The 13,234-nt window shown below is 33.4% G+C and overlaps 1 protein-coding gene across 1 annotated transcript; it reads left to right on the top strand.

The window, feature by feature from the left end:
* The first annotated feature begins 11,094 nt into the window (after positions 1 to 11,094).
* LOC137709839 (putative inactive receptor kinase At2g26730) lies at positions 11,095 to 13,029 on the top strand. Its single transcript, XM_068448821.2, has 2 exons — positions 11,095 to 11,615; positions 12,410 to 13,029. Exons 1-2 carry the CDS (start codon positions 11,156 to 11,158, stop codon positions 12,979 to 12,981), a joined length of 1,032 nt encoding a protein of 343 aa, XP_068304922.1. The 5' UTR covers positions 11,095 to 11,155; the 3' UTR covers positions 12,982 to 13,029.
* The last annotated feature ends 205 nt before the right edge of the window (positions 13,030 to 13,234 follow it).

Raw genomic sequence — 13,234 nt, 5'->3', positions numbered from 1 at the left:
ATTTTACCACTTTACGAAGGTAAAATATTACGTTGACACTAAGATGCCTACAATCTTTCAATCCCTATCATGTAGGCATAACTATCAAAATTTTCAATTTCTATCTTTCACCCCTCGAATTCTATCACGATTGCAATCTTTTAATTTTCAACACCTATTATAGTAAAAACAAATTAAAATAACAACAAAAAGTTATCAAAATTATGCTCATCTAATCCATTCTAATAAATAACAACCAAAAGTTATCAAACTTATCAAAATAACAACAAATTCAAATAACAATTAGAGTGCAAAAAAAATTAATTAATATATTCTTATATTCCTAAATATTATAAGTTTAGGTTATATTCTTATATGAAAGGTTATATTCTTATATGAAAGGATATTCTTATATTATAAGTTTAGGTTATATTCTTATGAAGGGTTATATTCTTATATTCTTATATTCCTAAATATTATAAGTTTAGGTTATATTCTTATGAAGGGTTATATTCTTATATTCCTAAATATTATAAGTATAGGTTATATTCTTATTAGAGTGCAAAAAAAAAAAAAAATTAACATAATATATTCTTATATTACTCAATATTATAAGTTTATGTTATATTTAATATTGTTAATTTAACATAAATGCTTATAAATATTATTCATTCCATTTTCTCATAACAATTCAAATTATGTTCATCTAATCCATTCTAGTAAATAACAACAAAAAATTATCAAAATAACAACAAATTAAAATAACAATTAGAGTGCAAAAAAAAAAATTAACATAATATATTCTTATATTACTCAATATTATAAGTTTATGTTATATTTAATATTGTTAATTTAACATAAATGCTTATAAATATTATTCATTCCATTTTCTCATAACAATTCAAATTATGTTCATCTAATCCATTCTAGTAAATAACAACAAAAAATTATCAAAATAACAACAACAAATTAAAATAACAATTAGAGTGCAAAAAAAAAAAAATTAACATAATATATTCTTATATTACTCAATATTATAAGTTTATGTTATATTTAATATTGTTAATTTAACATAAATGCTTATAAATATTATTCATTCCATTTTCTCATAACAATTCAAATTATGTTCATCTAATCCATTCTAGTAAATAACAACAAAAAATTATCAAAATAACAACAAATTAAAATAACAATTAGAGTGACAAAATTAATTAATTCGACTAAATTTTTATTAATTTAACAAAAATAGTAGAATTTTATCTAAGTGCTTAAATTATAATTTTTAAATAAATAAACTTGTGTATTATACAATTTAAAAATTAAAGAAGTTAGTGATACATACCTGATTTGTTGAAGAATTTCGACGTCAACAATTCTTTATGTACTCAACCAACTCAAATAAATTTCCTACAAAAATAAATTGTAACTAAAAATTAAACATAAGAGGAGAAAATAAAATTATTATAAGCAAGAAAAACTTACTGTTGTGAAGAGGAACAAATGAAGTTTGAAAACCAAAGGAGAAAGCTGAGAGAGAGAACACGGGAGACTTTGTAAAAATTGGAAGAACGAACAAGAGTGCAAGAGAAGAAAAAGAAAACACGGGGGAGAGGATATAAAGACCATCAATGTGTCGCTTACAAGCGACACTGGTTTTCAAAATATATGTCGCTCAAAACCGACGCAGGATTTAAAATATTAAAAACAATAATTAGTGTCGCCTAGAAGCGACACCCATAGTTTATGTCGCTTAAAAGCGACACTGTTTTATTTAAAGCGACGCCAGTACTTAAAAATATTAAAATATATGTCGGTTATAAGCGACACTAAATTTTTACGTCGGTTTAAAAGCGACAGAGAAATTTTATGGCGCTTATAAGCGACAGTAAATACGACGTCATCTTCAGTGAGTGTCGCAAATCTCTTTTTCGCCACTATATAATATTAAACCGACGCAACAACTGACACTATTAGGTCCTTTTGTAGTAGTGTTGCTTGGGCTAGTTTTGTGAAGAAGCCATTTGATTTTTTTTTTCCAAACTCTTGTTGCAGACAAGGTTTCTCAAAGCCTTGTTTTATGTTTAGGGTTACAATTTGGGAGGAGAGAGAGAGAGAGAGAGAGAGGGGGGGGGGGGGAGAAGAGAGAAAAATGAGAATTGGAAAATGTGGGAAGGTAGGATGGGGTTGTGGGTTCAGCTTTTGTTTTTGGTTTTTTTTTTTTTTTTTTTTTTTTTTTTTTGTTTTTTGTATTTTAATTTAGAAGATTAAGGTTTTTTTAAAAAAAAAATTAAAATTTTTTTTTTGCCACGTGGCATAAATGTGGCAATCACGTCAGCACTTAACGGATCAATGGATGGAAAATGTAACGGAGGTATTATATTGAAATAAAATAATACTTGAGATATGAAAGTGAAATGTTTTAAAGATGTTGTAAGGAATTGAAATCGACCCCAAACCTGAGGTGGTAAAGTGTAATTTACCCCAATTTTTTTTTTTTTTTTTTGGAAAAAGGCTTCTTCACATTTAATACAACTAAAAGATACACAAAAGGAAACCCAAGGCCCAAACATCATACATAAACAAGAAAAACACGGGCCAAAAAAGACAAACTACAAAGGGCCAACTAGTAGTTGAAGCCTAAAACACACAAAAGAGGTTACAGACAGTAGACAAATCTACTACTTTCGCCGCCGTTCTCGATCTAACCAAGTCCTCGTCCACGACCAAGCATCGCCAGATCAATTGTAGCATCACACATCGATTAACGTCCCGAGCATAGCCACAAAGAAAGGATAGCCAGCAAGTGATCGAAAGAAGCCAACCATCAGGATGAAGTTCGTGGCAACCCACAAACAACGACATTGCCGGAAAAGGCAGTCACAGTGAGAAAGTGGTGGTGATGAACACCCGAGCCAGTGGGAACACCAGAACTCTACACACCATCTCGAAGTACCACAACAAGTCGGGGTTTGGAAGCAACTGCAGATCAGAGCAAAGAGAAGCAAGAAGGAACGCCGCTGGGGGTAGGAAGAAATGGCCAGATCGAAAATGAAAGCAGAGGAGAAAAAGAAGAAGCATCGGGAGAAGCAAAAAGAAAAGAAGAAGAAGAAGAAGAAGAAGAAGAAAAGAAAAATGACAAGGCAGAGAAGGGGAGAAGAGGAGAAAACAGGAGGAGGAAGAGAAGAGTGGCAACCGACTCCAGCCAAAGCCAGAGTTGACGCCTAAGAAGGCTCTCAACTGCTAATAATGTTTAGAATCATGTGAAGTCTTAGAACATGTTCTATGTAGTAGTAAGTGATATACTAAGTTGAAATGAAGTTATTTAGGATGCAACCAAAAAGATAATATGTGAAGATGAAGACCATGTATAGCAAGAGTATGAATGTATGATAAATATATATATATATATATATATTTTTTTTCCTTTTGTGTGTGTGATATCCTTTTAATTCCTCTTATACTTATGATTTGCTTATTAATTTTTATTTGTTTTAATTGTAGTCACATTGTCACGCCCTAATTATGAGATATGTCCAGGATCAACACGTAACACTATGATGTAAGCGTGCTAGGAAAATTAACAAGATATACAATGAAATACTGAAACTGAAACTCAAAAATAAAGTATGCTACTGGGGTCTCTTTCACAATTATATATAACAATTGTACAACAAAATACACATAACCCTCACTAGGGTATTATGCCTTGTAGGCTCCCAAAAATGATAATCCAAAAGAAATGCGAGGAAAGGTACAAGGGTACCTAGTCACTCCAAGCACCATGATCTCTGCACTGCTACCAAATAAGCACCTCGTATCAACTGAACCATTCCACCTGCACAATTGCCTCTACACAGTGGGAATGGTGCATTGGGCTGGACAACAACTCGGATAAGTTGCGAAACTCGTGTGAGTGCCAATAATCCAACGTATGTGATGATCATAAACCAAGTGCATCAATCTTAGTTAGGAACATCATTAATAAAACCAAACTTTGTAAAGCCATAAACAAAATCACTAGAAAGCTTAAGAAATCACAAAGACATCCATTAGCTTTTCTAGGTTGAACCCCACATGCTCTCTTCCTCATTTTCATAAATACAAAACTAGGGTTAGTGCGACATAGTCTGATCAAGCTTCCAATTCCTAAAATTCAGCGTTCTAGTCTAACTCATAGGAACCCGACGATTTTAAGGATCTATTTCCAGATCAAATCAATAGAACTAGGAAGTATGAGGTAAGATTCCAGACTAACTTAATGGAATTTATAGGATCTAGAGTTCTAGACCAACTCAACGAAACCTAATAGGAAGGGGATTCCAAGCCAACTCAATGGAATCAATAGAATATAGGGTTCCAGACCAACCCAACGAAATTGAATAGGAAGTGCGATTCCAGACCAACTCAATGGAATGTAAAAGAATATAGGGTTCCATACCAGCTCAATGGAACTAAATCAGATATGAAATTCCAGACTAACTCAATGGAATCCAATGAAATACAATGTTCCAAACCAACTCAACTGAACCAACTATGATTATTAGAATCTCGTTCTAGACCAATTCAATGGAACTAGATGGGAATCGAATTCTAGACCAACTCAATGGAATCCAAATGATAATAGTTTGATGTCACATCTCCCCAATAACATTGGGTTATTAGTCCTCTAATAGCCCTATTGTTTCGCAATCACTTTAAATATGCAGATCAAAACACATTTCATAAAATAGATCGATGACTGGATGTAAAAGCAACACTTTAGTATAAAACATCTTTTATAAATCCATGTCATATCCATTAAGTATATTGCATGAAAATTTCATGGTTAATAATCATATCACATATTGTCGATGCAAATTTCCACTGTCTTTAGCTTTGACGAAAATGCACCTGCAAAACAATCAACACATTTGATCAAGGACCTAAGCCTCATACGCCCACGAGGTGGGGGAAGGGGGGGTTAGGCCAATGGATCTTTGATGCCTAAGTTAGTTTCTCTGATAAGAGCAAAGTGTTTAGGGCTTTCTAGGGTAGCAAAAGTTTACTGAAATTTGGTAGAATATGTGGTATAAATAAAGGAGTGGCCGACCATGGTGTTAGGGTTTTACCCTACACATGGCATCATCCTATTGGCCAAGGTTTTATGGAGAAATATTCTCAAGATATTAAATAGGAAATAATATCTTGAGATAATTGAGTAATTATCCCTAAGTGATTTAAATAGGGATTACTTACTTGAATGAAGTTAATCATCAAATGGGAATGTATTAAAGATAGGATTTGGGTAATTATTCCTTATCTTTAATGCTTTGACTTTTCCTTGCCAAGGGTAGGTGAATTGTGGGTAGTCGTATTCAGCTGTTGGGACCTTCAGAGGTGTGAGCTACGCATGAGTGTATATGAGGAGTCTATCCATTTAATGAGGACAATCTTGTCTTTCTTGAGCAAAAGTCCACGTGTCACCTCTAGAATTTTTGGGATTATTTTAGGCTCTACACATATTAAAACCACTCACTAGGAGTCCGCGTTATAGCACCCTAGCACAAGGATAGAAGTGCTCATATACGACTAAAGGCTAGAATAAATCACAAGTCTCATCTCATAATTCTAGTGATAAAACACTTGATTTTAGATTGTACAAGCCAATTATAGATTGTACAAGCCGATTACAAGTTGATTCATGCTGAGGTCCATAAACGTAAGTAGGCTAATCTGAAAGATCCGCTCAATGAATTTCTGAGGGCAACACATTACTCCCACCACAACATTTTACAATTCCATAACGATCTAAAGGTCCGATCTTCGCTTACTACAAAGGTTAAGTGGTAGTCAATTACGAAACTAAGTTCAAATAGTCAAATCTCGTCAAACGGATATCAAAAATAGACTCAAGGCATCGAAAATAACTTACGAAGACAATTACATCCTCAAGCCACGTGTCACCGCACGTGGTGGCTAGTACCTTGCGAGAATTCGATCAACACCAAATTCTACCAAATAACACCAAAATAAAGCTTGTGAAGATTATAGTAACTTTTATACCTTCGATAGAGTTTGGTTGTGGATGGAAGGCAATGAAAATGAAAAATCATCGTAGAACGCTCGGTTAGTGGGAAAATTCGCACCTTGCTGCACCGTTGTTACTACACCAACTAATGATCAAGGCCCATGGATCTCCTTCTATGTCGTAGGCTATTAACTAGTGGTAGTGGCTGGTGTTAGGGTGAACATAAACACAAGATTGCTGACTAGGAACTCGAAAAACGATCGCCAGAAAATATGGCAAAACGAGGTGATGTCTGGGTGGGTTTTGTTCGTAGGGTTAAAAGGAGTCGAATGATGGTGGTGACAATGGTTTTCATTGTCGAAGCACGCTGGAAAGGTCACCTAAAAGATTTCCCAGAAATGCATTGGAGATGTGGGTCAAGGAAGGTATCGGGTCAGCTTGTGGGTTAAAATTTCTCAAAATGGTAAGGTGCTCTAGCTTTAATGGAGCCTTCTATATATGGAAATTCAAATGTGTGTTGTTGCTTGCTTATTTATCCTTCGTTTCATATCTTTTTTGCAAATGGTTTTTCTTATGCATTCATGAGGTCGAGCTCTATCCAAAAATACTAAGTGTGATCCAAAAAGGTCTACGAATTTTTATTGACTCACTACAAAAAATCAAACTTTCTATATAACTAAAATTCTAAAATTAATGAAATAAAAAAAAATCATGAAATTTAAAAAAAATACAGAAACTAATAGTGAAATATGAAGACGAGATTTCACACATATGATGGTGCTAAAAGCTTTTGTTAAAAAGTCATTCCAAATTAGGATGCCATAGTAGATTTGTGTGGCAAAGAAGGAGCCCCGAGTGAGGGTGCTGAAATAGGTTTAGAAGCCATTGAGGTTATGACTCCTCCAATGAACTTGATCATATTGATTTGGTTGCTGATATGCGAGGTTTAGAAGATAATGAAATTATTAATGAGATTTCACCTAATTCAACCAATTGTCAAAAGACTCAAAACAAAAGAAAACAACAAGTTATGTTGATCTGTCTTGTACAAAGAGAAAATCAGCGTCAACCACCCGTAAAGATGTGATTGCATAATCACTTGCTAAGATGGCTTTGTCTTTTCAAAACTATATTTGCAGAAAGAAGTGCAGTCTAACAAAGGTATGTGATGAAGTAAATGTGATATCAGATCTCAATGAAGAAGAACAAATCAAAGCATGTGTTTTTTTTTTTTTTTTATCGAAACTAACAAGCAATTTCTCATGTTGAAGACACACTCAATTGAGAAGAAACATAATATGGTATTATTGCTTACTTCACGATGCGCATAGAATCAGTATCATTATATTTTTCATTTTAGTGTTTTTCAGTAAAACATTAGTTAGAATAAAAACCTTGCATGTCATGAAAGTTTGTTGACATTTGCGAGTGTGCTTTATTTGGGATTTTCCTACCTCAATCAACTCTATAATATTATTGTAAACTTATTTTTCGTAAAATATTTTTAAGAAGTTAATCGTTAGAAATTGTAGGGTTTGTTTCTTTATGTACTAAGCATTGGCATTTGGGAGCCCTAGTTTTTATTTTATTTTATTTTATTTTTTATGTTCTTCTGGATGTATCATTGATGTAGTACTAATTGGGGATTGCACTAGTCTATAGTTGGGCTTTCACTCCCTTGTTGCTTTTTTGTACCGTATTCTTTTACATTGAAATATATAATCTCTATTTTCTCTTTCAAAAACAAAGTCTGGTATAGTTTTAGATGAATGTTAAATGGTTAGATAGGTTGCAACATTGTAGAAACCGCATGTTAAACTGGATATTTTTTATTTTATCCAAAAAAGAATTGGCATTAAAGTGAAAACCGCGAGTACAACCGTTTTCCATACAATCAAAGTTAAAAGCAAGAAAGGGCACTAGTAGGTAAGCAGTGATTCCAAACACGTGGAGATTTCAATGAAAGACCAATGTGGGCCAAGGCATTCACAACAAAATTAGCCTCAAGGTAATATGGTTCCACTAGACCTGCCTGAAGGAGCAAGCAATACCACAAGCATCCTCGATTAACGTATTGACCTTCCAGGCGACCTCCCAACTTCCTTTCACCGCTTTGATAACAATTTTGGTGTGTCCCTCTCCACATCCACCCTCTGGAAACCCTTGGACCGAGCAAACTTGAGGCCTTCTTTTAAGCCCATAGCTTCTGCGAAAATAATAGTGACCCCGTCAAGGTTTAATGCACCCGCTCCCACAACATGGCTGTCAAAATTTATGAGAACAAAAGCTACAACCACCTTGTCCTTAGACACCGATCTATCAAAATTCAGCTTGACCATATGACAAGTTTAACGTTTTCCTTTGTTAAGTTTGTGTTCTTGTGTTAAATACAAATTCTAGGAATTATCCAAAAATGTACTTTGTAATTTCCCTCTTTGTGTAATTTCTATGTATCCAACATCCAAACAATGAAACTAATTAATGGGTTTAATTACTGTAAATTGTAATTCCTGTCATTTGGAATTCTTTGAAAATTAAGAAATTCTCCATCCAAAGATAATGTAATCTCTTCAAAATTTATACAATTTTTATTATTACATGAGATTAAAAGACAAATAGATTGTTTACAAACTCATAAAAATGGCCTTACAAAATAATTTTTGACGAAAAACACTTTATAAACTTTTTTAATAACAAAGACAAAACTCAATATTTTAATAAGTGCAAGATTAATCATGTAAAAAAAAAAAAAAAACCGATCCTATTCATAACAGAAACACTTAAAAATCACCTTAAGAGCATCTCCAAGAGATATGTCAAATTTTAAACATAAAATTTAATTTGAAGGTTTATGTGGCAGTTTGATCTTTTTTACAATTTTGTTCTCCACCCTATATGCAAATTAAAATATTATTTATTACATTATTTACTTTTCATAATTCTAATAAATATTTTTATAACAAAAATAATAATAAAAATGATAAAAAAAATATAAAAAAAAACATGTATTAATCAATTAAAAATATATTTGGAGTTGTTGTCAAAAACCTTTGCTGTCACTTTTGACAGCAATCACCTTTGTTGTCAATCCGCATCATGTCACAGAAGAATTGATATTTTAGTTGGAAAACGCTAATGTTGTCTTTCTTTACTATTATTGTTGATGTAAACTTTTTACCATCTCTTTTGATGTTTTAATAGTTTTTTGTCATTGGTGGGCGTGTGGCCTCATGAGGGGGGAAAAATTTTATTGTACCAAAACTTGGTCCGGTAGCCCAAATATCATGTACATAGTTGGAAATTCAATTTTCAAGTTTTTAACTATTATATTATTACACTTGTTATATTGAACCGTATTTCTAGCATATTGGAAAGTCTCTACATGAGTGGGCTGCGCACTGGGCTTGGTTTGGTCGTTTGCATATCTAGGTTTTGTTTTATTTTGTGGGCTTTTTTTGTTGGTTTTTGTGCTTATTTATATCTACATATATAAAGGGAGCACCCAAATTTTAATTTTGAAATTGCCCCTCAAGAATTTTAAAATTTACAAAAGGAGTTAAAATAATTCAACAAATATTAATTTTGAATGAATTTTAAAATTTAAAACACCTTGAATGAATTTAAAATTTTAAACGTTAGAAAAAAATAACAAAACCCCACGTTAGTGGATGGTTTATGTTTAACTTCTAATTTATTTAAAAAAAAAAAAAAAATATATATATATATATATATAGAAAAAACTTGAATTTCTTAATTTATTTTGTAAAAAATCATAAAAAAAAACTTTAATTTAACATATAAAGGCCAATTGTCACACGCGTACGCGTGTCGCAAGAGGCTAGTAATTAATAAAAGTTCATCGAATATTTGTGGTTAAAATTTTGTTTTGTCATGGGCTTTTCATTAAAACTTCCTAAATTATTTTTTATAAAAAAAAAGGACGGTACATTGTTTTTTACAATATGATTGCTGACTATATACGATAGAGTAATGTTAGGGAGACCAAATTTTTTAAACCAAATTTGTAAACTAAATGATGTGGTTGTAGATGATTGGATTATTAATTAAGTGTCAATTGATGTGCTTATTTCTTATTGATGACACATCATTTGGGTTTAAAAAATTTGATCTCTCTAGCATTACTCTATATGATAGCAAAGCTTGGCAAACACCTATTATTTATGTGTACATCCCCATGAAGGTAATATATCTATGTCTATATCAAAACGTAAAATAAAACATCTATTTATAGCATATAAAACAAATAATTAAAAGGAAGCAAATCATTAAAAAAAAAACAAAAAGGAAACTATGGTTGAGAACGAATTCAAAGCCCGTATTCCACACAATACTTTTAGTATTCAATTTTTGACAGGTGTGAATTACACGACAGTGGTTAGGGGGCTAAAATGCCTTCTTCTCTTCCATTGGAAGGATGGACTGCTGTAGCGAAACCATTAGCTAGTCCCATTTTAGTGGTCATGGTAAGCTGAAATGTCTCTGTGAGTCTTCTTTCCCTTTGAAAAAGTGGATTGCCATAATGAAACCACTAGCTAGTCTCATTTTTGAAAAAAAAATAAAATAATAAAAAAGATAGCATGTTAAATCAAAATGTTAAACCTACGCAATCTAACGTATCGAGCTTATTAAAAAAAATTATTTTATAGTCATCGGGTTTAAATCTGAAAAAATAAAATAAAAAAGTTATATGCATTGAAGGTATAAAAAATGAATTTCAGGGAGGAAACCCAAATTTTTTGGAATGTGATATTTACACATTCCATTTTACTTCTCACACACCTTTTTAATTTTCAGCCGTCGGATCAGATGAATTGAAAAATATCAACAGATATAAATTATCAAAAAGTGTGTGACAAGTAAAATAGATTATGTGGATAACACATCCCATTTTTTTAATAGACGGAACAGAATATGCTAATATGCTGGTTTGGGTGGCAAAGCCGAAGTTTGAACAAAACTTCAGATTCCACATTTGGACTTTTATGAACCCCAACGGCCCAATAATGTAGCAGCAAGGTTAGCTGGACTGATACAACCAAGAAACATGACAATAAATTAAAATCACCCAAACAAGGAAACCACCACCATCCACACACCATTCTCCACCAAACATCACATTCACATTTACATTCCTCTCTGAAGAAAAACATGTTAACCCTAACAGAAAAACCCAGAAGAAGCCCCAAAAACGAACCCCTAAACAGCTGCGCCAGCTCCTTCGCCGACTATGAAGACTGCATCGTTGGCTTCATGGACGACCTTCAACTTGTCCACTGCGGCCACGACAAGAAGTGTTTGGGGTGCGGAGAAGAGCTAGCCCACCTGACACTAAGAGGTGTGCTGAGGGGTTCAGTGGGTGTGATCGGAGAGAGCAGGCTGGCGATGACTGAGAAGGTGGTGCTGTTGGGAGGTAGGGTTTGTGCTGTGAAAAGGTTTAGGCAAGTGAGCTCCGGAAGGCGTGAGTTTGGGAAGAAAATCGAGCACTTGGCTAGGGTGAGTCAGAAGTGCGAGTATCTTTTGCCTGTCGCTGCATATTTGTATGCTAAGAGGATAAAGTTTGTTCTCTGCGATTATAAACCCATGGGAAGCCTCGCCGACTTGCTCGCCGGTAAGTCTACGTATTCACTTGGAAGTAATTCCCGACGAAGTAATTAATTAAATGTTTCTATAACCTTAAAAAATAATTTCTAGGTACTAAACATATTAATACCCAAAACAATACTTTTAGACCATCTCCAAAGGAGATGTCAAATCTTAAGCGGAATGTCATGTAATCAATTTTAAAAGTAGGAAAAAGTTCCAACCGATATGTCAATCTTATGTGGATTGACATATGAGTTTTCATATATCAAATTTGATATATGAGAAAATATGATGTCAAATAATTTTTAATTATTTTATTGTATTATTCTCATTAATGCATCAATTATAAATCTTGAAAATTTATTTTAATTGATTTATCGGTTGGAAAAAGAAAAAAATTAACATTGTCACGTCAACCATCAAATTAACATTTGACATGTATCTTTTGATATCTCCATTGGAGATGCTCTTAGCCATCAGGGGAGTCTTTAATTAATTTGAATGAGTCTAGCAAGCTAAATTCCATGTCGATTTGGTGACAGATTTGTGTGTGTTTTAAAACTACGTCGTCTTAGACTTTCTTCATATATTTGTAAAATAAATCCTTAATATTGAAGGTAATAAAATAAGAATTTATTTCACCGTTCCAAATACCTTTCCACATAATCAGGTAAGTATTTTGAACTTTGGCACAATAACTGTAAATTTTTAAGGAACGACTGTGATACTGTCACTCTGATATATAATATAAATTATATATGTCTCGTTTTTGTGACACCGTGTGGCATTTAATTAATTTTGATTTGATCATTTATTAAGGTGCTAGGCAGCATGGCCACACAGCATTGGACTGGAACCAAAGGCTCACCATAATTGTTCAAATTGCACGAGGAATTGGATTCATCCACGAACAATACCCTCCATATGAGAAGAAGATGCAGATGAACGTGCATGGGAACATTAGGGTTTGTAATGTCATGGTGAATACCAACTTCTCAGCCTGCTTGTCTGGTTACGGATTCAACCAATTGGCAGAGCCAGTCGAAGTTCTCAACACAGGGCAGCTGATGAAGTCGCCCTGCTGGCAGCAAGAAAATACCACCTACTCTGATGAACTGAGTCAGAAGAGTGACATTTATAATTTTGGGGTTATACTGCTGGACATATTGGCAGGACCAAAGGGTTTGGAAATGACAAAGGGCGTAAAGGAAAAGAAGGCAAGCATGAAATTAGAAGGTGGTTTGGAGTTCTTTGAGTTTTATGTGAAGGAAGGCAAAGAGAGGAGGCAAGTGTCAAAGGTTTTGGAAATTGCTTTGGCATGTATAAGTACCAAACCAGACGCTAGGCCTTTAATAGAAGAGATTAATTATACTATCGTGGAGATATTGTAATTAGTTTTAGCGAGCTCATTTTAATGGTGTTAGTATTTTATATAGTCAGTTTGAGTGTGTACAAAGGGATCGATACATAATTATATCCTTAAACTGAAATTCAGATAAGAATAAAGTTAAATGGGGTTAGATTTGTCGTGAGGGTGGGTTGAGTGATGGGTAGGAGTAGGCTACACTACTACATTTAACATTTAGCGCGACGAACACAAATTGATCCCGCAAAGCTTATTGCTGTAGCACAAACGTCAAAGCG

The sequence above is a fragment of the Pyrus communis genome, chromosome 6 (assembly GCF_041283825.1).
Source record: "Pyrus communis isolate YQ-2024b chromosome 6, ASM4128382v1, whole genome shotgun sequence".
In the NCBI taxonomy this organism is placed as follows: domain Eukaryota; kingdom Viridiplantae; phylum Streptophyta; class Magnoliopsida; order Rosales; family Rosaceae; genus Pyrus; species Pyrus communis.
Note: the sequence above shows the minus strand (reverse complement) of the source record. Positions and strands in the feature narration are given on the sequence as shown.

Bases quoted from the DNA above. Each gene is read 5' to 3' on its own strand.
- LOC137709839 (XM_068448821.2), top strand. From the start codon at position 11,156: ATGTTAACCCTAACAGAAAAACCCAGAAGAAGCCCCAAAAACGAACCC. The intron at 11,616-12,409 runs GTAAGTCTACGT...TCATTTATTAAG, and splicing joins CCTCGCCGACTTGCTCGCCG to GTGCTAGGCAGCATGGCCAC.